General features: G+C 34.3%; 4 protein-coding genes across 10 annotated transcripts; all 4 read right to left on the reverse strand.

The window, feature by feature from the left end:
- Positions 1-6,366: 6,366 nt before the first annotated feature.
- LOC111278245 (cysteine-rich repeat secretory protein 38-like) lies at positions 6,367-8,421 on the reverse strand. Its single transcript, XM_022864833.2, has 2 exons — positions 7,202-8,421; positions 6,367-6,692 (listed from the first exon to the last, which is right to left on the reverse strand). The coding sequence occupies exons 1-2, from the start codon at positions 8,010-8,012 to the stop codon at positions 6,682-6,684; spliced, it is 822 nt and encodes a 273-aa protein (XP_022720568.1). The 5' UTR covers positions 8,013-8,421; the 3' UTR covers positions 6,367-6,681.
- A 1,638-nt stretch (positions 8,422-10,059) lies between these two features.
- LOC111278242 (cysteine-rich receptor-like protein kinase 26) lies at positions 10,060-13,965 on the reverse strand. Of its 2 annotated transcripts, XM_022864827.2 has the most exons (7): positions 12,768-13,965; positions 12,040-12,165; positions 11,744-11,865; positions 11,422-11,632; positions 10,942-11,179; positions 10,666-10,816; positions 10,060-10,547 (listed from the first exon to the last, which is right to left on the reverse strand). In XM_022864827.2, exons 1-7 carry the CDS (start codon positions 13,549-13,551, stop codon positions 10,200-10,202), a joined length of 1,980 nt encoding a protein of 659 aa, XP_022720562.2. In that variant the 5' UTR covers positions 13,552-13,965; the 3' UTR covers positions 10,060-10,199. The 2 variants fall into 2 exon arrangements, with proteins under 2 accessions (XP_022720562.2, XP_089621123.1); XM_089764997.1 differs by lacking the exons at positions 11,744-11,865; positions 12,040-12,165; positions 12,768-13,965 and having other exon boundaries at positions 10,942-11,174; positions 11,422-11,615.
- Positions 13,966-14,765: 800 nt separating this feature from the next.
- Positions 14,766-19,544, reverse strand: LOC111278241 (cysteine-rich receptor-like protein kinase 29). The gene is made up of 7 exons (XM_022864826.2): positions 17,613-19,544; positions 16,788-16,922; positions 16,427-16,548; positions 16,103-16,313; positions 15,676-15,913; positions 15,352-15,502; positions 14,766-15,242 (listed from the first exon to the last, which is right to left on the reverse strand). Exons 1-7 carry the CDS (start codon positions 18,412-18,414, stop codon positions 14,910-14,912), a joined length of 1,992 nt encoding a protein of 663 aa, XP_022720561.2. The 5' UTR covers positions 18,415-19,544; the 3' UTR covers positions 14,766-14,909.
- Positions 19,545-19,672: 128 nt separating this feature from the next.
- On the reverse strand, positions 19,673-23,196 carry LOC111278238 (cysteine-rich receptor-like protein kinase 10). 6 transcript variants are annotated; one of them, XM_089764993.1, is made up of 9 exons: positions 23,071-23,196; positions 22,847-22,927; positions 22,007-22,584; positions 21,646-21,774; positions 21,351-21,490; positions 21,049-21,259; positions 20,709-20,946; positions 20,344-20,494; positions 19,673-20,238 (listed from the first exon to the last, which is right to left on the reverse strand). In XM_089764993.1, exons 3-9 carry the CDS (start codon positions 22,473-22,475, stop codon positions 19,891-19,893), a joined length of 1,686 nt encoding a protein of 561 aa, XP_089621119.1. In that variant the 5' UTR covers positions 22,476-22,584; positions 22,847-22,927; positions 23,071-23,196; the 3' UTR covers positions 19,673-19,890. The 6 variants fall into 6 exon arrangements, with proteins under 6 accessions (XP_089621119.1, XP_089621120.1, XP_089621117.1 ...); XM_089764994.1 differs by lacking the exon at positions 22,847-22,927; XM_089764991.1 differs by having other exon boundaries at positions 20,709-21,259.
- Between the last annotated feature and the right edge of the window lie 294 nt (positions 23,197-23,490).

Raw genomic sequence — 23,490 nt, forward strand, 5'->3', positions numbered from 1 at the left:
TTCAAACTTGGAATATGGAAGCCGTTCGAATTGGTTCTTGACCTGACGAAAGCAAGTCAACGGACGTCGATTGGCATAACTTAGTCCAAAGCGTGTGATTGGTAAGACCAAGACTATAACGAAAATTCTGGACATTGAAAACTTTTAATTATTTTTCAAACAAAACAAAAGGAGATTTTTTTTTTTTAAAGGATGAAACGAATAGAAAAAAAAATTATAGATATTGTAAATTAAATTTCCGATTAACCAAAGAATCTTTTAATTTTTCTTCTTTTTTTTTTTTCATTTCTAATCAAAAGAATTAAATATGCAAACACAATTTTTACACTCATATCTTAGTAGGCCATGAATTAAAAAAAAAAAGGAAAAGGAAACACTAGATGTAAATTTGTTATGAAGGTAAGAGTAGGAAGAGTAAATTTAAGTCAAAATATTTGTAATTTTAACATTCAATTCTCAAATCCTATCAAGGATATAGATCTGTAACGGAAGCTTCGTTCTTGGACAATGTAAGTGTTTCATTGTCGGACACCATGGAATCATAGCCCAACAAGGATGACATCCAGATTCAATTTTGGTGTGCATAAAAATCGCTGGTTGTGATGGCTCCGGGAGGGAGATTGATAAGCTATTAAGCATCAGAATAATTGTAGCCATGGTTGGTCTGTCAGTTAGTTTTCTTGAACGTATAGTAAGCCAATGTGGATGCATCTTATCATTTCATTCCTGAAACCATCTATGAAGGTTGCTGGATCGATGAAATTCACTGCTGTCCCTTCCCTCCAATTTTTCCACGCCAACAAAAATTGTCAATAAGCGTATAGAAATTGGATTCCATGAACCTTCGTGATTTTATTTGGTTTTAGATATGACTTTAGATAGTCATACTTTAGAAATTAAAGGAGAAGAGGTAAAAATTTTTATCAACACTTTTCATCGATGGTTATTTCCGATAAAACAATTAGGAAAATTTGAAGAAATCCCAAAAAAGCATAAGAAATGTTGAAGTTTAATATATTAGTCCCATAATTGAATGATTAAAATCAGCTTTGTTTTTTACATTTTTCAATTTTGCTCGTTCTGATAAAACTCCATGTATTAGATTATGGTTTTTTTTGTTGGGGTTTACCTTAAATCTCATAATCACATATGAACAGTTAAGTGAAGTTATAAAAGTTTGAGTTTGTCTTATATCTTACATTGAGAGCTTACTAAATGTATATGGGGTTTCGCCTTTATAATTAAGATATTTTAGTTTTGATTTGAAAATCCCAAATAATTAGACACAAAGAGAATAACTAAGTGAGTAGGTTATTAAAAGGGTGTGATTAGGTTTTGGGTTATGTTTTGAGTAAAGAGTTTTTGATAATTTTTTCATTTCAAAAGTTTCACAGTTGTAAATATTTATTTATTAGTTTTATTTATTTATTAGTGAATTGGGTTTTGAGTAAGTCATTTTGGGTTAGGCTAAAATAAATATATTTGTGTATTCTTATTCTTGAATTAAGCTTGCTATTTTATGTGTGGGTATTGTGTGTGGGTGTTGATTTTCTAACAAGTGGTATTAGGCCAAGTTCGTAGGAAGAAAAAGCAGGCCTAAAAGATCGTGAAAAAGATATATCTAGTATGCTTATGCTCAAGTTTGAGATTTTATTATTTGATAGAAAGAGTAATTTTATGTTATGACAAAGTATGATTCAAAATCTATTAGTACAAAGAGGGTTGGATTACGCATTAGAGAGTAGTAAGTTTAAGGAAATGTCTAACAATAATTGGAATAGAGTTAAAAAAAAAGTTGTTATACTATTAGATTGGCATTAGCGTGAGGTAAAGTATAATGTATTGATTGAGAGTACTCTGAAGAGTCTGTAAGATAATCTTGAGGGTATTTACGTTTTGAAGAATAGAATTCAGAAGAAAGCTGCTAGTACTATTAGATTGATACTAGCCCCAGAAATAAAGTATAGTGTGTTAATTGCAAGTACTCTAAAGAATTTATGGGATAAGCTTGAAGATATTTATGCTTTAAAGTCGTTAGCTAACAGATTATGTTTGAAGATGGATTTGAATTCTCTAAGGATAGAAGAAGGCACAAGTCTTCATAATCATCTGAATGAGTTTAATAGATTGGTTTTTCAATTATTAGTAATTTTTGTTGATGAGCTAAAAGATGAAGAGAATGCCTTAATTTTGTTGTCATCTTTGTCCAAGTTTTACAAGCCTTTAGTTTAGACTTTGTTGGTGGGTAAATCTACTTTGAAGTTGGATTATGTGACTGTTATATTGCTTGAGAACGAAAGATTTATAGGAATTCAGAACTTATCACTTGGAGGGAGTACACTTGTTGTAGAGGTTTTTTTGTTCGAAATAAAACTAAAAAAAAGATTGATGGATCAAGAAGGAGATCTAAATTAAGAGACAGTGATTACACTGACATAAAATGTTATTATTGTGGTGAAAAAGGAATATATCCAATGTACTTATCATAACATATAGATCCAAAAATTTATAGCTAGACTTAACAAATGAATGGAGTCACCACCAATCTTTTTTATTTAGGTGTGATTAGTCACCTAGGAATCTATCCCTTTAAAGAGTTCCTAAGATTGACTAAGGGTTCCTAAAAGAATAGATTTGGGTCTACTAATCAGAATAGGGTTCGGGAGTCGATTACATGTGAAAAAAGTTATAGCACCCCCACATGCCTATCTAAAGGATGGTATCATTTTATTTTAAATTTATCCTATGATCTTAAGTCTGATGGTTTCAAATTTATATCTGTAAATATTAAAAATAATTCTTAAGATTCTTCATTAATCTGCTAGAACTCTTAAAAATATTTTTTCACCTCAAGAGTATTTAAGAATCCTATTTGATATCTTGAAAAGGCTCCGTCATCGAAAAAAATTTTGTTAGTTTTTATTTTTTTTTGTTGAAAATATGTCTAATTATTCCATCATTTCGGCCAAATTAAAAATATTTTTCTTATTTTGAATTTCTAGATTTTTTCGCCATTTGGGCTATTTAGAAATTCTTTTTAATTTTTTTTCTTGAAAAGAAAATAATATAATAATTATTTTTATTTAAATTTCATCTAAATTATTCTTCCATTTGAGCTAAGTTTAGAGAAAATTTCTTACCTAGAGATTTCTTAGGAATTTACCATTTGAAATTCTTAAAAATCTCATCCTTGGATAATTATCACATATTTTCAACCAAATTTTATTATTTTGAAAAAAATATAATTATTTGTATTAAAATTTCATCTAAATCATTCCACCGTTTGAGCCAAATTTAGATAAAATTTCTCACCTAGAAATTTCTTAAGAACTCACCATTTGAAATTTCTAGGAATCTCATCCTTGAGTAATTTGTATTTAATTCCAAAAATTTTTATATTTTTATGTTTTTTTATATATTTTTTAATTTTTTTGATTTGAAAATAAATATTAATTATTGTTATTGAAACTTTATCTAAATTATTCTACAATTTAGGCCAAATTTAGACAATTTCTCACCTAAAAATTTTATAAAAATTTACCATTTGAAATTTTTATAAATTTCATCATTGGATAATTAATATTTATTCTCAAAATTTTTATTTTTATTATTTTTTAATTAAATTAAATCATGCAAAAACACTAAAAAAATAAATACATAAATAAAAAGAAATAATTAAAAAAATTAATTAAAAAAAATCAAAAAGAAATGGCTTAGCTCGGTTGGAATACGGCTTAGCCCAAAGCAGAAGAAACAGCTCAAAAACATAACTCAAAGACTCGACTCAACTCGACTGGAATAGATTGGCTGAAATGCGGGTTAACAAAATTGGGTCGCGATCAGGTCGGGTTAGCCCATAGAGAAACGTGCGGATCTTGGTATCTACTTACTTCCAAAACGACATCGTTTTACACTGGTATATAAGGCTAAAATCTGGTCTTTCTTTAGATTTCTCCTTTCTTTCTTTTCTCTTTTTCTTCTCTCTAGAAAATTTCAGATTCCAGTTGAATTTCTACCAAAACCTAGAAAAAAAAAAGCCAAAAACTGAAAATTTTCGTCGAAAAATTCAAAGTTGGCTGGAAAAGTCATTGAAAAATTGATTGAATTTTGAAATTTTTCTAGAAATTTTCCAGAAAAAAAACCAAAAATTTAAAAAAAAAACTTAAAAATCCTTAAACTGTTTCTACTCTCTAGAACCTTTTTTTTTGCTTTTGTTTTCTTTGTATTGTGTATCCTTTTGTTTTGTTCAAGCCTATATTTATAGGCATTGATCAGAAGAGTTTCTGATCAATACAAATTTTTTTTTCGACTGAGATTCAAGATTATCAATCCTTGAATCCTAGTTTAACTCTACCACCCCAAATTTTTGATAAATTTTCATCATCTTCTAGAAGAAAAGAAAAAACATTATATCTAAAAAAAATTAAAACAAAATTCAAAACAAAGAAACCAAGAAAATAAAAAATAAAACCAAAAATAAAAGTAAAACTAAAAAATAAAATTGGGCCAATTTCCCCCATTTGGACCAAACCTAATTGATCCGGACTTGGATCAAATTGGATATCTACAATACTACAAGAAGCTGAAAAGGGATATAGTTGATTTTAAAAAGGCAAATGATGAGAAAAAATCGGATGAAAGAAAGAGTGATATTACTACTGTTGTGTTTGATGATGATGATGATGTCATTTTGAAAATTTGTGTGAATGAAATTCAGAATTTGAAAGGTGATAAAGGTTGGGTTTTAGATTCAACTGCTATAGTCCATGTTTGTAATGATTGGAGTTGTTTTGTGGAATTAGAAGATAAAGGTTGGGTTTTAGATTCAACTGCTATAGTCCATGTTTGTAATGATTGGAGTTGTTTTGTGGAATTAGAAGAAAATGAGAAATATGTGGATATTGTGGTTGCCAATAATGAAAAGCTGCAGATTCAAGATATTGGGAGTATTCACCTTAAATCTCACAATGGTGTTGTTAGGACGCTTCATCATATAAGGTATGTACCGCGTTATAGCTACAAGTTGATTATTTTGAGTAAGTTAGCTATGGTAAAAATGATAGGCTAAAAGTGTACAAGAATGTTAGTGTGATTCTACAAAGGAATAGAATCAAAGATCATCATTTGTACATGCTTGATAGAGGCTCAATTGTTAAAATTCTTGTGATGAAAGAAAATAAAAAAAGTAAGCGTGCCAACTTTACAAATATTATTGAAGTGTTTGAAAATTCAAATCAAGAGAGGATTTGTTAGAATTTGCCTTGAATCTCATAATCTCATGAAAAGTTAAGTGAAGTTATAAGAGTTTGAGTTTGTTTTGTATCTCACATTGAGAGTTTAGTAAAAGTATAAAAGGTTTTACCCTTATAAATAATATGTTTTAGTTTTGGTTTAAAATTTTCAAATAGTTAGACCTCTAAGAGAATAGCTAAGTAAGTAGGCTATTAAAATGGTATAATTGGGTTTTGGATTAAGTTTTAAATAAGAAGTTTTTGATGACTTTTCTTATTTTAAAACAGTTGTAAAGATTTATTTGTTAGTGGATTGGGTTTGAAGTAAGTCATTTTGGGTTAAATCGAAACAAATATATTTATGTATTCTTATTTTTTATTTGAACTTGTTATTTTGTGTGTGAATATTGCATGTGTATATTGATTTCCGAACATTTTTGTCTTTTTGTACTTTCTGACGATCTTTTAGTGGTTTTCTAGAAGCATATTTTAATTTTTTACAAACTGAGGGAGTCTAACGAGAGTCTATAGAAGAAGATTATTAAACTAAAGGTGAGCCTGGATTTTGATGTGAATTTTTTTTATGTTTTATGTGCCAGTATACATGGACAAGTGATAGCATGTTAAAGTTTGTATTTGATGCATTGGTATTGCTTAAATTTCAAGGAGAATTAGGTGGCTCTTGAGTGTTTAATTCTGTTTGGTTGTGCTGAGCAGAGTTCTATTTTGTAAGCTGAAAAGAATGAACTTCACCATGAGAAACAAAGCTAAAGACTGAGAGAATCTTGAGCGGCAAGTCAAACCCTTGTGTTCTCAGCCAGGATTCCTACCTCATCCTCCCGCTATTCCAACCCCATTTTCTACCCCAGACCAAGTTGTTGGTGGCAAGCTGGTGCTTCGCTATCCTGGAGTTTCCATGTGGCAGTTATTGCCTCCTGCTGTTGTTGATACATCACAGGATCATATTCTTTGTCCTCCGATTGCATAAGCTGGCAGGCTGTTATTTTGGGTCTGCCTTCCTCAGCACAAAGAACCATTGTTCAAACTGATATTTGTCATTGATCTTGGTGTTTTCTTTTTAGTTTGTACTTTTAATTTTTATTCCCTATGGAAGAGCATGAGAACTGAAAGCCATGTGGGGCGAAGCTGGGAAGTTGAAACTCTCATCATTTATTGCTGGAATATATATTATGAGCTCTCATCACAAAGCTGGATTATATATTATTATAGGATGTGGGATTTCCACCCAAACTTTCATCCCCATCTCTTGGTGGTGAGATATACAGTAAAGTCTTTAAGTGGAATATAATATATAGAAATGAAATTCAAGATAATAAACTTATTGTATACAACTTCAAAACACTATCTAGGAGATAGCTCAGTAATTGAAACCTCGTTGAGGGATGATGGGAGTAACTCGATAGTGGCCAATGAAGGTGACCTATCAGTTTCAATGTTGCTCTGCATACAAAACACAAAATCAGAATTAGAAGACAATCCCCACAATTAATGCTACAAACAGAAATAAATAAATAAGCAAGATCCCTTGGAATCTGGTAGGCACATATTAAACCACTGCTCATTTGCCGGTCTTCTAGGAATTATTCTATTTCCTTTGTAATGCTTTGCTCTGCTTGCTCTGTTTTTGCATGATCTATTCAAAATTATTGAGGGAATGGCTGTTTCCTTTCTTAGCACAAAAACTTTGTGGTTTTGCCAATGGAACAGTAGCATGCAACCTATAGCGAGAAAATGAATAAACACAAAGCCCATTTGCAGGGGATTCAAGGGAACAATCAAAAATCCATTTTGTAACCAAAACGGAAAAGCCAAGATGTATACATTTTTAAATCGTAAATTACATTTCTTATGCTAAGAGAATCCTTATATAGTCAAGATCTTATTATTCTTAGCATTAATTTTCAAGGAAAGAGAACGATATCTTTTAGCAGAAAGGCGAGATCCCTTACCTCCTATTGACGTGGGAAAAGAAGAAGTTGATGGAGATGGTGGCGGTGGTGGTGACGGCAGAGGAACTGCAATCTGATTATAAAATGGGTTAGATTCAAACCTCAAGACACAGTTTGGTCTAAGAACCCTGCATCCCATTCTTCCATAACAACAGTTTCGAAGCTCGTTCATCGCGAAAGTTAGACAAGTAGTGCAATTTCCCTCGTCCAAATCAGGAGTACACTGCACCGTAGCATATACTGTTTGCAAGTTACCAGCTGTAGCATTACCAGCTGCATACTTGCGAAGAGGACCCCCATCTGCAGCTTTGCTGCTCAGGTCATTCAATAGTTCACTTAATGCCTGATTGAACTGTTCAGGGTTCGATGCATTCGCTGGGTTGTATGCACAAGTACGAGGATCGTTCTCCAGCATTCCGTACATGTCTCGGTTGGCGTACCGCACCAAACAAAGTTCAGACCACGCAGTTGCCTCCTTGTTGGAGGGACAAAATCTTTCGAGCTCGGTTGCGGTGTAATTGAGGCAACTGTTGCATTGGCTTTGGTTTAAGTCACCCCTGCAAAGTGCGATTACGTTAGCGTTGTCAGGGCTTACACCAGCAGACAGATTGAAGAACCCATAATTGAACTCTGTAAGAGAGGAGAACTGAGAGACGATGCTATTGAGGTTGGCCTGGTAAGTGCTGTTTGCAGTGTAGTTGCCTCTGATTTCATTACAGTTATGCTCAAAATAAACATCATCAGAAAGCGTAAGTGTAGCAAGGGATAGAAGAACTGTATAAGAAAACAGAAGAAATGTTGAAGATCCCATTCCCAGCGTCTAGTCCTCGCTCTTCACAATTTTTGGCGTAGGATACTAATTTATGAAAACACGACTGCCTTTTGTGGTATATATAGGGTGGATCCCTAGTTGGCTGTGGTGTGGTGCGGTTGGCACCTCCAATCACGTTGGAATTTCGGGGTCCCTTTGGATCGCCAGTTGGCTAGGTTGGCAACTTCAATCACGCTGGAATCTCGCTTGGATCATTTGATTGTGATGCGGTGAAGCTGTTTTCATCATGCTGCTGCCTCAATTTCTCGCTAGAGCGCAAATGTCCAATGAAGATTTTGAATCTTCAACCGCAGCCTCTATTTCCATTATTCCTCTCTACTTCTGTTTTTCCTGATCATTAATCAATGTTAGAAAATAATGGAAATTAGCTAACCTTGACCCTACGAAATCCACGGCTCGTCCACCAACTGATAATTTGGGTTAAATAATTCTTCTAAATTCTATTGCTTAAAGATTTGGTTAGCATATTCTTAACTGAATATTTCAAGTTTCATGGGTAATTTTTGTTAGTAAATTATTTAGCGAACTTTAATCAATATTTTAGTAAATTTTAATAATAAACATGTTAGTAAATTTTAATTTCATTTAATAATAAATATTTATCCCAAATGATTGAATAATTAAAAAGTTTATTATTCAAATAGTTAATAAAATAATTCTTTTGAGTGTTTTAAAATATCTTGTTATTCAAATAGAAAGCTACATATATAACTATTTTAAATTATTGATAATGTGAACTATTCAAAGTTTTAAGTTACAATAGGCAAGCACGTCTTTCTCAAAATTTTAAGAAAACAAAGAATTTTTTTTTTTTATATTTTAATGTTTTATATTTCAATGCTTTAGTGAAGGAAAAATAGATATCAACAATTTTCGTGTTTGGTAAAAACAATTGACAACTTGAATATAGAAGCCGTTCAAATTGGCTCTTGACCCGACCAAAAGCAGGCCTAACGGATGTTGATTGGCCAAACTTGTTGGTAATTTGGAACAATGGTGCCATATACGTGTTTGGTTAACAAAGACAGCACGATTTTAAACGTACAGGAGCCTCAGTGATCAACAGAAGTCTCATAGATCAATTTGGTAAATGCACTATTTTTTTTTTACCTTTTTATTTTTACAATTGTATTATAAAAATAAAACTATCCTTACATTTCAATCTTCTTTTAGTTAAAAATTTTAAAATAATTTTGTTAATCTTTATATCAAGACATAATTTTATTAATTTAATATAATAAAAAAAATCTAATACATTACTATTTTTATTAATTTTTAATTATTTAGTAATATATTATTTTTCACATCAAAAATTTAATTTTTTAATAATTTATTAATTTTATAAGCATTAAATAATCTAAAATTTTTATTATATATAATTTCTAATTTAATATCTTTAATAATCATTTATCTTCTTATTATCATTTATCTCACATCCACCACAATTTTTAATTTTACCGAAATAAATTTTACCACTCATCGAGATGGACATTGAATCAAAGCATATAATTGGTAAGGCAAAGTCTATAACAAAATTCAAGACATTAGAAACTTTTAATTGTTTTTTCACACAAAACCAACGGAGATTTTTTTTCAAAAAGGATATAACCAATACAAATAAGTACTAAAATTTGAATTAAGATGTCATTTTTAAAATAATCACCAATGAAGATATCAACAATTTCTGTTTTGGGGCTAAAAAATTGACAACTTGCTTCTAATTAGTTGTTGGAAGTTTGTACTTTTTACTTTTTACTCCCCTCTGGAAGAGCATGAGAACTGAAAGTCATGTTGGGCGAAGCTTGGAAGTTGAAATGCTCATCATTTATTGTTCAGATAATTTCTAATTTGTACTCCTCTCCTTTGGAAGAGTATGAGAACTGGAAGCCATGTTGTTCGAAGCTTGAAAGTTGAAACCCTCATCTTTTATTACTCGGATAACTTCCAAGTTTAGTACAAACAAATTTTGGTCAATTACGTTGTCCAATCTCTGAAATTAGATATGCTAGAAATTGGAAACCGTTGATCACAGATATGGATTATATATTATTATAGGATGTGGATTTTCACACAAACTTTGAGATATACGGCAAAGTCTTTAGGTGGAATATAATCTACAGAAATGAAATTCAAGATAATAAACTTATTGTATACAACTTCCAAACACTATCTAGGAGATAGTTCAGTAATTGAAACCTCGTTGAGGGATGCTGGGAGTAACTCGATATTGGAGTTGTTGGACTCTGACGCCCATGAATTAGTGGCCAATGAAGATGACATGTCATTTTCGATGTTGCTCTGCATACAAAACGCTGGTTGTGATGGCACTGGGAGGGTGGTCGAGAAGCTATTCAGCATGAAAACAACTGAAGCCATGGTTGGTCTCCTAGCTATGTTTTCTTGAACGCATAGCAGTGCGATGTGGATGCATCTCATTATCTCATTTCTTGAACCATCACTCAATGTGGGATCAATCAGATTCAATGCTGTCCCTTCTCTCCAATTTCTCCATGCCTGACAAGAAATCAGCAATGTCCACTTAAAACATTCAAATATGTCTCTTTTAACATTTACAATTTTATTTGCATGAGGAAACAAACATGACTCTAGTCTTTAGAAATCATATACTTACAAAGTTCAGCATGTACTCATTACTCTCCTCGTGGCGGAAGCTATTATTTTTCTGACCACTGATAATTTCTAAAAGTAATACACCAAAGCTGAAGACATCTGATTTTACTGAGAAATGTCCATCAATAGCATATTCTGGAGCCATATATCCACTGCACCATAGAAAACTTCGTGAATTTTTTATTCTATTTTGGATTTTCATGCTGTTTCTGCTGCATAAAATACTACTAGATTAATGCACGTATTAAAAAAAAAAAAAACAATTCCCAGCTCTTACTAGGTTCCCACAATTCTCATAGTATTGCCTTGCGTTTCATCCTGTCCAAACAACCTTGCCATCCCAAAATCGGAAATTTTAGGAATCATATCTGCATCTAACAAAATATTACTTGGTTTGAGATCGCGATGAATTATTCGAAGCCTAGAATCTTCATGAAGGTAAAGGAGTCCACGAGCAATGCCTTCGATGATTTTGTAGCGTGTTTCCCAATCTAGTTCTGCTTGCTTGACCTGATCTATATCATCACAAAATTTTTAGATCAATCGTATTGCATAGGAACAAACTCTAGGATTAATATAGGTTTTCGTCTGGTATTGTCAGTCTTAAACATGTCTTTATTGCTGGCTAGGCAGCTAAAAGACATCAAATATACAAAGTACTATAGTCTTTGAAAGCATGAAACCCAATTTGTTTTTTGCTAGGAAAAGGAAACTGATATAAATGCAATCAGAAATGAAATTGAAACTGAAACTTTACCAAAAATGAAATGATCAAGGCTTTTGTTTGGCACAAACTCATAAATGAGAATCTTTTCGTGTCCTTCCAAGCAGAAACCAATTAACCTAACCAAATTGCGGTGTTGAAGCTTGGCCAATAATAGGACTTCGTTTTTAAATTCTATGTCTCCCTGTTGAGATTCCATAGACAGTCTTTTCATAGCAACCTCTTCTCCATTTGGAAGCTGACCCTGGAAATATAGTAGAATGTACCACAAGTGACTTCTGATGGACTTAGAAATATGATTCTCGTTGAGATAAAACATACTACATTCTTTTCTGATAGCAGTGCTGATCTTTACCTTGTAAACAGCTCCAAATCCTCCTTGTCCAAGCTTATTGGCATCTGAAAAGTTATTAGTTGCAGCCAGAACAGAATCTAAGTCGATTTGCAAGGACTCAGCCCCAATAATCTCATCCTTAGCTGCAAAAAGCAATATGTTTATTGTGTAGTTTCTTCACCATCTGGTCTATAACCATAGCAGTAATGTGCTGTTTGTTTTTAGCAGTAGAAAATTTCGTTGAATGTCTTTCTGTCATTATATTTTAGTGAATCAAGCCAAATTTAATGTCATATTAACGGAGTCAATTTACTTACTTTCAACCTTTTTCGGTGTCTGTTTGCGTCTCATAAAAATGCATATCGAGATGATAATTAGTATCAGAACGCCAATAACTGAAGCAATAACAATGATTACTGTTCTTGTTGTGTTGTTCCCGTTTCCTGCAAAACACAATATTAGAATTAGAAGACAATCCCCACGATTAATGCCATAAACAGAAATAAATAAGCTAGATCCCCTGGAATCTGGTAGGTGTATATTAAACAACTACTCATTTGCTGGTCTTCTAGGAATTGTTCTATTTCCTTCGAAATGCTTTGCTCTGATTGCTCTGTTTTTAAATGATCTATTCAAAATATTTGTTATTGCAAAGATATAGCCGCCTTTGAATAAATGAGTAGAAGTCTTCTTTGTAGTCCTTAAATAAAATCTTAACCGAATAAAAAATTGAAGAAAACAACAAAATTATTCAAGCAATGGCTGTTCCGTTTTCTAAAACAAAACCTTTCTGGTTTCGCCAATGGAACAGTAGCATGCAACTTAAAGCGAGAAAATGAGTAAACACAAAGGCCAATTTGCAGGGGATTCAAGGGAACAATCAAAAATCCATTTGATACCCAAAACGGAAAAGCCAAGATATATACCATTTGTAAATTGTAAATTACATTTCTTATGCTAAGAGAATCCTTATTTAGATCTTATTATTCTTAGCATTAAAAGGAAAGAGAACGATATCTTTTAGCAGAAAGGCAAGATCCTTTACCTCCTATTGAAGTCGGAGAAGAAGAAGGTGGTAGAGGAACCGCAATGGGACTATAAAATGGGTTAGATTCAAACCTCAAGACACAGTTTGGTCTGAGAACCCTGCATCCTATCCTTTCATAGCAACACTTTTCAAGCTCGCTCATCGCGAAATCTAGACAAGTACTGCAATTTATCTCGTCCAAATCAGGAGTACACTGCACCGTTGCGTATACCGTTTGCAAGTTACCAGCTGTAGCATTACCTGCCGCATACTTGCGAAGCGGACCCCCAGCTGCAGCTTCGCTGCTCAGGTTTTTCAATAGTTCACTTAATCCCTTCTTGAACTGATCAGGGTTCGATGCATTTGCTTTGTTGTATACACAAGTACGAGGATCGTTCTCCAGCATTCCGTACATGTCTCGGTTGGCGTACCGCACCAAACAATGTTCAGACCACGCGGTCGCCTCCTTGATGGAGGGACAAAGTTGCTCGAGCTCGGTTGCGGTGTAGTTCAGGCAACTGTTGCATTGGCTTTGGTTTAAGTCACCCCTGCAAAGTGCGATTACGTTAACGTTGTCAGGACTTACACCAGCAGACAGATTGAAGAACCCGTAATTGAATTCTGTAAGAGAGGAGAACTGAGAGACGATGCTATTGAGGTTGGCCTGGTAATTGTTGTTTGTGGTGTAGTTGCCTCTGGTTTCAGTACAGTTGTGCTCAAAATAAACATCATCCGAAATGGTAAGAGTAACAAGGGATAGAAGAACTGAATAAGAAAACAGAAGAAATGTTGAAGATCCCATTCCCAGCGTCTAGTCCTTGCCCTTCACAATTTTTGGGCTAGTAAACTAATTTATTAAAACACGACTGCGGACTGCCTTTTATGGTATAGGATCCATTTGGATCCCCAGTTGGCAATGGTGTGGCGCGGCAACTACGGTTGGCCGGTTCAATGACGCTGGAATTTCAGAGTCCATTTGGATCCCCACTTGGCTTTAATGTGGTGCGGTTGACACCTTCAATCACGCTGGAATCTCAATCACTTGACTGTGACGCGGGCCTCAATTTCTCGTTGAAGCTCAAAGGCTCAAAGAAGGTCCATGCTTCCCCATTGTTTTTTTTTTTCTTTTTTGCCCTCGTAGCAATAGTGTAAAGACGAAAGTGCTCATACCACATAGCTTTTTTTTTTTTTATTTAGCATTTTTAAATAAATTCTTTAATTTAATATAATAATTTTTTTTTATAATTATAGGATCAACTCATTAATAAAAAAACTAAAAATTAAATAAATATATAAAATAAATAATTTAATAATTTTCAATTACTTATTAATTTCAAAATTATTAAATAATTTAAAAGTTTCATTTCATTTAATAATAAATATTTATTCCATATGATTGAATAATTAAAAAGTTTATTATTCAAATAACTAATAATACAATTCTTTTGAGTATTTAAAAAAAAATTTTGAAACAAATTTGTTATTCAAAATTTTTTCAAAATTTTGTTATTCAAGTAGCAAACTAGATATATAAATATTTAAATTATTCATAATGTGAACTATTCATATTTCTGAATTGCTAAAGGCATGCACGTCTTTCTCAAAAATTTAAGAAAACAAAGGATTTTCTTCATACTGTAATGTTTTATATTTCAATGCTTTAATTAAGGACAAACAGATATTAACAATTTTTGTTTTTGGTGAAAAAGAATTGACAACTTGGAAAATAGAAGCCGTTCAAATTGGTTCTTGACCTGACGAAAGCAAGTTAACAGATGTTGATTGGCAAAACTTAGCGGAAAGCGTATGGTTGGTAAGACCAGGCCTATAACGAAAATTCATGGCATTAAGAACTTTTAATTATTTTTCAAACAAAACCAAAGGAGATTTTTTTTTTCAAAAAAGGATGCAATGAATAAAAAAAAAAAAGAAGTTATAGATATTGTAAATTAAATTTCGGATTCACCAAAGAATCTTTTAATTTTCTTTTTTTTTTTTCATTTCTAATCGAAAGAATTAATTATGCGAACACAATTTTTGCACTCATATCTTATTAGCATAAGTTAAAAAAAGGAAAAAGAAAATTTGATATGAAGGCATGAGTCAGAAGAGTAAATTTAAGTCAAAATATTTGTAATTTTAACATTCAATTCTCAAATCCTATTGAGAATATAAATCAGTAACGGAAGCTTCAAGCTTGGACAATGGAAGTGTTTCACTTTTAGACACCATGGAATCATAGCCCAACGAGGATGAAATGCCAGATTTAATGTTGGTGTGCGTAAAAAACGGTGGTTGTGATGGCTCCGGGAGGGAGATTGATAAGCTATTAAGCATCAGAATGATTTTAGCCATGGTTGGTCTGTCAGCTACATTTTCCTGAATGCACAGTAATCCAATGTGGATGCATCTCATCATTTCATTCCTGGAACCGTCTATCAAGGTTGGATCAATGAGATTCTCTGCTGTCCCTTCCCTCCAATTTTTCCACGCCTGCAAAAAATTGTCAATAAGCATATAGAAAAGTGAAATTGGATTCCATGAACCTTCATGATTTTATTTGGCTTTAGATTTAGATATGACTTTAGATAGTCATACTTACACAGCTTACAACGTCCTCCACGTCCTCCCTATATCGGAAGCAATTATTTTTCTGACCACTTACAATTTCCAGAATGATCACACCAAAACTGAATACATCTGATTTTACAGAGAACTGCCCGTGCATAGCATACTCCGGTGCCATATATCCACTGCATGTGAACATATCTATTGTTATTCTCGATTTGACGAGCAAGGTTTTTCTTATAGATCGAATGTAACTAAATCTTTATTTGGAGTTTCATGCTGTTTCTGTAACATATATAGTACTGGAATTTATGTAGTAAACAAACAATTCAAAGCTCAATCAGATTTTGATACTTACTATGTCCCTACAATCCTGCTGGTATTGCCTTGTGTTTCATCCAGTACAAACAACCTTGCCATCCCAAAATCTGCAATTTTAGGAATCATCTCCGCATCTAACAAAACGTTGCTTGCTTTAAGATCCCGGTGAATTATCCTAAGTCGAGAATCTTCGTGAAGGTAAAGAAGTCCACGAGCAATGCCACCTATGATTTTATAGCGCCGTTCCCAATCCAACTGTGCACGCTTGGCTCGATCTAATATTAATACAAGTTCATAAAAGTTTCAAATTGACTATAATAGAATAGGAAAAAATTACTAGGATTAATGCTTTTGCTTGGATGTTACCAGTTTGTGAATATGTTCTGTTGATGTCTATTCCTTAAAAAACATAAATTTTTTTAAAATTGTTACGAATACATCAGAAAGTGAAAATGAAACTGTACCAAATATGAAATGATCAAGGCTCCTGTTTGGCACAAACTCATAAATAAGAAGCTTTTCATGCCCTTCCAAGCAGAAACCAAGGAGCCTAACTAAATTGCGATGTTGGAGCTTGGCCACTAACAGGACCTCGTTCTTAAATTCTAGGTCTCCTTGTCTAGAATTCCTGGATAGTCTTTTCACAGCAACCTCTTGTCCATTTGGAAGCTGACCCTGAAAATAATATAATACAGCATAAGTGACTTTAGATTGATTTCAAAATTTAGGTTAAACTTCCGTAGTTTGAGATAAATGAATATTCTTTTCCAATTAGTAAGGCTTTTTACCTTGAAAACAGCTCCAAATCCACCTTGCCCAAGCTTGCTTGCATCAGAAAAGTTATTAGTTGCAGCCTGAACAGTGGCAAAGTCGAATTGCAAGGACTCAGCCCTAATAACCTCATCAACAGCTGCAAGAAGCAAAATGTTTTTACATGCAGATACAATAATTTTATTTGTTATGCATATCAAGTACATTCTTCTAAGACGTTATAAACTTATTCACTGGTAATTGACAGTAATTTTGCTTATTCATCACACATTTCTTCAGCAGCTGATTTATGACCCATAATAGCAGCTAATGGTTGAAATTTACTACTAATTGAATCAAGTCAATTGTCATGTTGCATTAGGGAGTAATATTACTTACTAGCAACTTTTTCTCGGGTCTTTCTGGCTCGCTGAAAGATGCAGAAGGAGCTAATTAGCAACAGAACTCCAACAACTGAAGCAATAACAATGATGACAACAATGATGACAGTACGAGTTGCGTTATTGCCCTTTCCTGCAAAATTCAATATTAGAATTTCATATACTTACACATCGACTAGATAAACTTAGAAGACAATGAAGACAATAATCCCCGCACAACTTTTTTTTTTTTCCATTTTTCTACTATTATATTAAGCAAGCAAGTGTTTTTAAGGACGTAAGGTGAAGATAAGAAATTAAGAATTGAATACATTTAGGCAAAATTGGGGCAAAGTCGCAACATATAACCACTTTGAATAAATGAGGACAGGTTGGCAGCGGGCCTAAAGTCTCTTCTGTCTTACTCTTACCCCTTCACTATCGTGTCAAAATTAACAAAACAATAGGGCAAGAAAAAATCTAGCCCAAATACAGAACAAAAGAATTATTCAGGGATTTGGAGTTTTTTGAGTTATCATGAATAGGATGCAACTTAAAATGAGAAAATGAATTTAGGAAAGGCTATGTATTTTGAACTCGAGCTTAATTTGTTTGGTTCAGTCAATCACTCTTAAGAGATGGTATTCGAGAGATTTAAAGTCAAATTTTAACACTTATAAACTCTTCTGTAGCATCCTTTGTATATAAAAAAGCCATCTATGTCCAAGGAACGCAAAAATGATTCAAGCGTCAAGGAGAAAATTAAATAGATAAAACTATTCTTAATATCCATTTTAAGTGAAAAACGACAGATATAATTTAACAGCAGGACTAGAAACTTTACCTCCCGTAGAGGAAGGAGGAAACGTTGGAGATGGCGGAGGTGACGGTAGAGGAATTGGAGTCTGATAAAATAGGCTAGACTCAAACCTTGAGAAACAGCTTGGACTAAGAACCCTGCATCCCATTTTCCCCAAGCAGCAACGTCCAATCCCTTGCTTAGCCAACGTTAGACAATCACCACATTCCTGCTCGGACAAATCAGGACTGCACTGTACTAGAGCGTATACTGTTTGAAAATCGCCAGCCAATGAGTTATCTGCTGCATACTTGCGAAGAGGACCCCCAGCTGCGACTCGACTGCTCAGATTATTCAACAGGACATCCAATGCCTGATTGAACTGATCAGCATTCGTTACGTCTTGTGTGTTGGATAAACAATCGTTGGGAGAGCTTTCCATTTCTCCAAAGACGTCTCGGTTAGCGTAGCGCAGCATACAAAATTCAGACCATCCGATCACCTCCTTGTTAAAGGGACATCGCTGCCTGAGCTCTGAAATGGTGTCATTGAGGCAACTGTTGCAATCATCTTGGTTTCTATCCCCCCTGCAAAGTGCAATTGCATTAATGTTGCTGGGGTTTTCACCAGCAGACAGATTATAGAACCCGTAATTGAATTCTGTCAGAGAGGTGAGCTGAGAGAAGATGGTGTTGAGATTGGCCTGGTAAGTGCTGTTTGCAGTGAAGTTGCCCGCTGTGCTTATACAACTAGCCTGAAATAATGGATCGGCTGCAAGGGCGAGAGTAGCAAGGAATGGGAGAACTAAATAAAAATAGAGTAGCAGTTGTGAAGATCTCATTGCCATTGTGTCTCTCTGCCTTGAAAAAGATCTCTATGGAATTTTATAAACATAGGTGCTAAAATGGGGAAAACATCAATAAATTACAAAATCGAATTGAGAATTTGAGACTTTTTTTTTTTAATTGGGTTTTTGGATCTTCTCTTTTTTCAAGCTCTCTTGTCTCATGTTCGTGTACCTAAGGATTTAGGTATGATTATAATTAATTAATTTATTATCACGAGCGGTAAAAGGGGTTAGGAACTAGGAACAATAAAAAACAATATTTGAGTGGATTGATGAAGATGGCAGTGGTTAATGACAAGCCGCCATGGACCAAGCTTGCCTTTCTGTGCGCCCAAAACACGGTATCCTCCTTTTCGAATACCCCATTTTTTTTTATCTACTTTATAGAATGCGTGACACAGGCAAAAGCAGATGGCACATTATTCCTTAGTCACCGCTTTTTGACCATTATTCATCCTAGTTAATTAAAGCATCTATATGTGGGTGAAGGAGATTGGCGAATTCTTATGGGAAGGAAAATATCAATATTGTTATCAATAAAACTGACCTTAACCTGGAGACTGAGTAAATGTAAATACACGATGGTTAATTATATAAAAGAAAACTAAAAGAAAATTGGAGATGATTGTCGATGTTTGTTAATTGTTACAATATAAATAAATTTATTGACTATTGACTTTTGGTCCATAGACTTTTTAAAAGTATCCAACATTTGTTGCCGTTGGTGGGTAATTTTAATTGGATGGACTACTTTTTTTTTAATCATTTTTTTTTTGTGTAAATTCAATATTTAATTTCGAATTTAATTTAATTGATATAATTTTGAGATGTAAATCTCAATATACGTTATCTTTTCTTCAACTACGGATTCAAGTGTTGAAGAATCTAAACTCGTAATTGTCACAATGGAACTAATTGAACAAGGCTAGCTCTCTCCAATCTAGCAGCCTGACATACTTCTTTTAAGGCCTCGACACTTATCTTTTAGATTTTGGAGATGTTAAAATTTGATTTTGGGTTATTCATAAATTTCTTTCCTAAATTGCTAGAAGGGCTTCGCGGTTCACACACTACGTTTAAGATCAAAGCAGATTCAGAATTTAGAAAAAAACAAAACAAAACAAAAAGAGACAGCAGTTGATTGAGATGGGAGTGGTGGAAGAGGATAAGCTGTGAAGCTTCAAGTTTATTTCCATCTCTACGAGTGGAAAAAGAGCAAAGAATTTTTACTTTTATTTCCTTGTGGCAATTATAAAGCCGTGGAAAATCAATCACATTGCCTGTCAAAAGAGGAGATCTCAAGTTTTTTTCTTTTATTTATTTATTTATGTTTGTTCATCTGTGCAAATTTATAACATGAAAAGTATGGTCCAAGGGTAATCAGCTCAAACTGACAACCACTGAATTTTCTAAAAATCATGAATGATTATGGTACTGAATTTTGACACACAAATGGTTAGAAATGTGACCAGCTTGCTATCTCGGATGCAGCTCGGTAATTGAAACGTCATTGTTTGAGACTACCGCAATTTCATTTCTGGATTCACTGGGTTCTGTTGCCCCTGAATTTAAGTCCTGCGACCACGGCATCCCTGATTGAGTGTAGCTGTGCATAAAAAATGCAGGCTGCGAGGGTAGTGGCAGAGTGACAGAGTAGCTAGTAAGCATCAGAACAACCGAAGCCATGTTTGGTCTCGCAGCTGCATTTTCTTGAACACAAAGCAGCCCAATGTGGATGCATCTCATCAGCTCAGTTCTTGAACCATCCCTCAAACTGGGATCTACAAGATCCATTACTGTCCCATTCTTCCAATTTCTCCAAGCCTGCAGGGTTTAATTCATGTAAATTATTAAACAGTACATTCTTTTAATGCTTTAAATTAATTTCATGAGTTACAATCTCATACTTGGGGACAAAGGAATACTTACAAAGCTTAGAAGATCTTCTATATTACTCCCATTATTGAAAGCACTATTTTTTTGACCACTTAAAATCTCCATAAGTAGTACACCAAAACTAAAAATATCTGACTTAACAGAAAATTGCCCATGCATTGCATATTCAGGCGCCATGTATCCGCTGCAAGTCAATAAAAGAAAAATTAATTTTCCTTGTGGAAAAAAAGGGACAAATGACTTATCAATCTTTGAATCGTTCAAGTGAGGATGATCATCGGTCACATATCAGCCTCTTATTCACATGATAGGAGGGCAGAGGGCAGTTTAACAAAAAATAATAATAGTATATGCAATTACAAGTGTAATTTTTTACTCAGAAGATTTCTAGCACTTACTATGTTCCCACGACTCTATTAGTAGCACCTTGAGTTTGATCAACTGCACACAATCTTGCCATGCCAAAATCTGCAATTTTAGGATTCATCTCTGCGTCTAATAATATATTGCCTGCTTTGAGATCACGATGAATAATTCTGAGTCGGGAATCTTGATGAAGATAGAGAAGTCCCCGAGCAATGCCTCCTATGATTTTGTATCGTCTTTCCCAATCCAAATATGTACGGTTAACTGGATCTGCATCACCATAAATGTACAAATCCGAATTAATAAAATAAAACATGGATGTTGGTCTTTCGCTTTGTTCTATACATTCTATAATACACTGATATATCATACCAAATAAGAATTTATCCAGACTTGCGTTAGGCACAAACTCATAGATGAGAAGCCTTTCATTTCCTTCTAGGCAGAAACCTTGAAGCCTAACCAAATTCCTGTGCTGAAGCTTGGCCAATAACTGAACTTCGTTTTTGAATTCAAGATCTCCTTGTCCAGAATCTGTAGACAGCCTTTTCACTGCTATTAATTCTCCATTAGCAACTGTGCCCTGAGAAGATATCAGAATGAATTATATATGCATATGCAAACTGAACTTGCATACCCTTTTTATTTCTTAGGGATGATCATTATCGTCTTACCTTATAAACTGCCCCAAATCCACCTTGTCCAAGCTTATTTGCATCAGAAAAGTGATTTGTTGCAGCTCTAATGGTGTTGAAATCATATTGCAAGGACTCTGCACTTATGATTTCATCCACGGCTTCAGCTCCTTCATGCTCTTCAGAGGTGTAACAAAAGTACAAAAACAACAAACAAGTAAACAGTAGATTCAATCACGAGCTAAATTCATTCACAACGTTCCAAAAGGAAAAAAAGAACAAGTACACACACATACACAAAAAGAAAAAACGATAAACCGATTTTTTAACTTACTTTCAGCTTTCACCTTTGACTTCCTCACCCCTAAAAAGATGAAGACGCCGCTGGAAATGAGAATTACCGCAAAAGCAACAGCCAAGACTGTTATGATAATAGTAGTTCGAGATGAATTACTCTTTTGTCCTGCAAAATTTCAAAAAAAATGCGTTTTCTATAAGACTGCTGAAATAGTGAACTTTGAAACTACTCTTAATTTAATTAATTAAATTCGAGAAACCCTTTTCCCTGTTGTCTAGGAAAAGAAAATTTTTACAGGCACACATCCCTTTGATACAAGATGGAGAAATTCTTGACAAACGTTCTTATTTGGGAAAGAAACAACTGTTGAATTGACAAAACAAAGCAGAAAGCGTACCTGTTGCAGTTGTGGTATCGTTTGAGGGCGGGGGAGATAGTGGGGATGCTGGTGTTGGTGGCGGTGATGATGGTGTTGGTATATCAGCAGCGGTGAGATCATAGAAGCGATCAATCTCAAACCTAAAATTACAGCTAGGCCCAATTACCCTGCCTCCTTGTTTTCTGTCACAGCATACCGGAATAGATCCAATAGCCTGACTCAAGCAAGAGCTGCAGGCAACCTCGGTCAAATCAGGAGTGCATTGAACAAGTGCATATATTGTTTGGAAAGCTGTAACTGCTCTACTTCCGGTTGCAAACTTGCGAAGGGAAGTGCCCGATGAAGCGTTATTTCTTAGGGTATCCATCAAAGTACCCAGGGCCTGATTAAAAGCATCCACATCCGTGACGTTATTTAAATTCCACATGTAGAACGCAGGGTTGGTTTCCATAACACCAACGATGGAGCGATTTGCGTAGCGGAACATGCAATTATCGTACCAGATGATTGCCTCTTTCTGGTTGGGGCAGAGATTTCTGAGCGCAGCGGTTGCGTTATTGATGCAGCTGATGCAATCACCTGAATTCACATCTCCCCTGCAAAGTGCAATTGAGTTAACTCTGTTCGAACCTTGGCCAGATGAAAAATTGTAGAACCCGTAATCATTTGCTGTGTTAAAGGAGAAAGCGGAAAGGAGGCTATTGAGGTTTGTCTCGTAAGTGCTGTTTCTGGTGAAATTACCACTACCATCTATACAGAAATTGTATAGAGGCTGTTGTTGGGCAATGTTAAGAGTAAGAAGGAAGGCAATAGTTAAAGAAGAGAAGAAAAACTGCAATGAAAAATCCATTGTCCTGCCTGCGGAGTACAGTAGCGTGCTGCTTCTGCGTCTTCAAAGCTTATTGGACCTATGATTTTCAAAGTTTATATTATAATGATCTGCAAAATCAAGATCATGTTAACATGCTTAAACTCTCCACAATTTTGAAATTCATAGATAATGATAGTGATAACGTTCCAAACACAAAGCATTACAAAATTTCTTAAAGATGATTAAAATCTATGCTTGATGCATACTTAACTGGTTAGAAGTCTAAGAAAGCCACAGCAACGGCGGCCTGTGCCTCCCAGTCCTTATTGAATCTTGACAAAAAAACTATTGTTTGAGATTTGACCATTTCAAGAAGTAATGAGCACGGCATCTGGCCAAAACCAAAGGGTAATTAATGCGAGGCTAAATAAAGTCTATGATAACATGGGAAATTGATTGGTTTGGTGGACTTTGACAAGTCAAAAGAATGGTAATTAATTCGAAAGCCGTGTGTCAAAATTTTCATATAGAAACATGCAGGAAGGTGTCTTCTGTTCTCTGCCCAATTTAACATGCAGGAAGGTGTCTTCTGTTCTCTGCCTAATTTTGTTCTGCAGGAACTAGGGTAAAATTCTGCCGCTGACTTGGACGTTTCTGTCAGAGAAGAGAGGCGTACGGAGTAATTATTGAG

The sequence above is a fragment of the Durio zibethinus genome, chromosome 8 (assembly GCF_047325235.1).
Source record: "Durio zibethinus cultivar Kanyao isolate XHJ-2024 chromosome 8, ASM4732523v1, whole genome shotgun sequence".
In the NCBI taxonomy this organism is placed as follows: domain Eukaryota; kingdom Viridiplantae; phylum Streptophyta; class Magnoliopsida; order Malvales; family Malvaceae; genus Durio; species Durio zibethinus.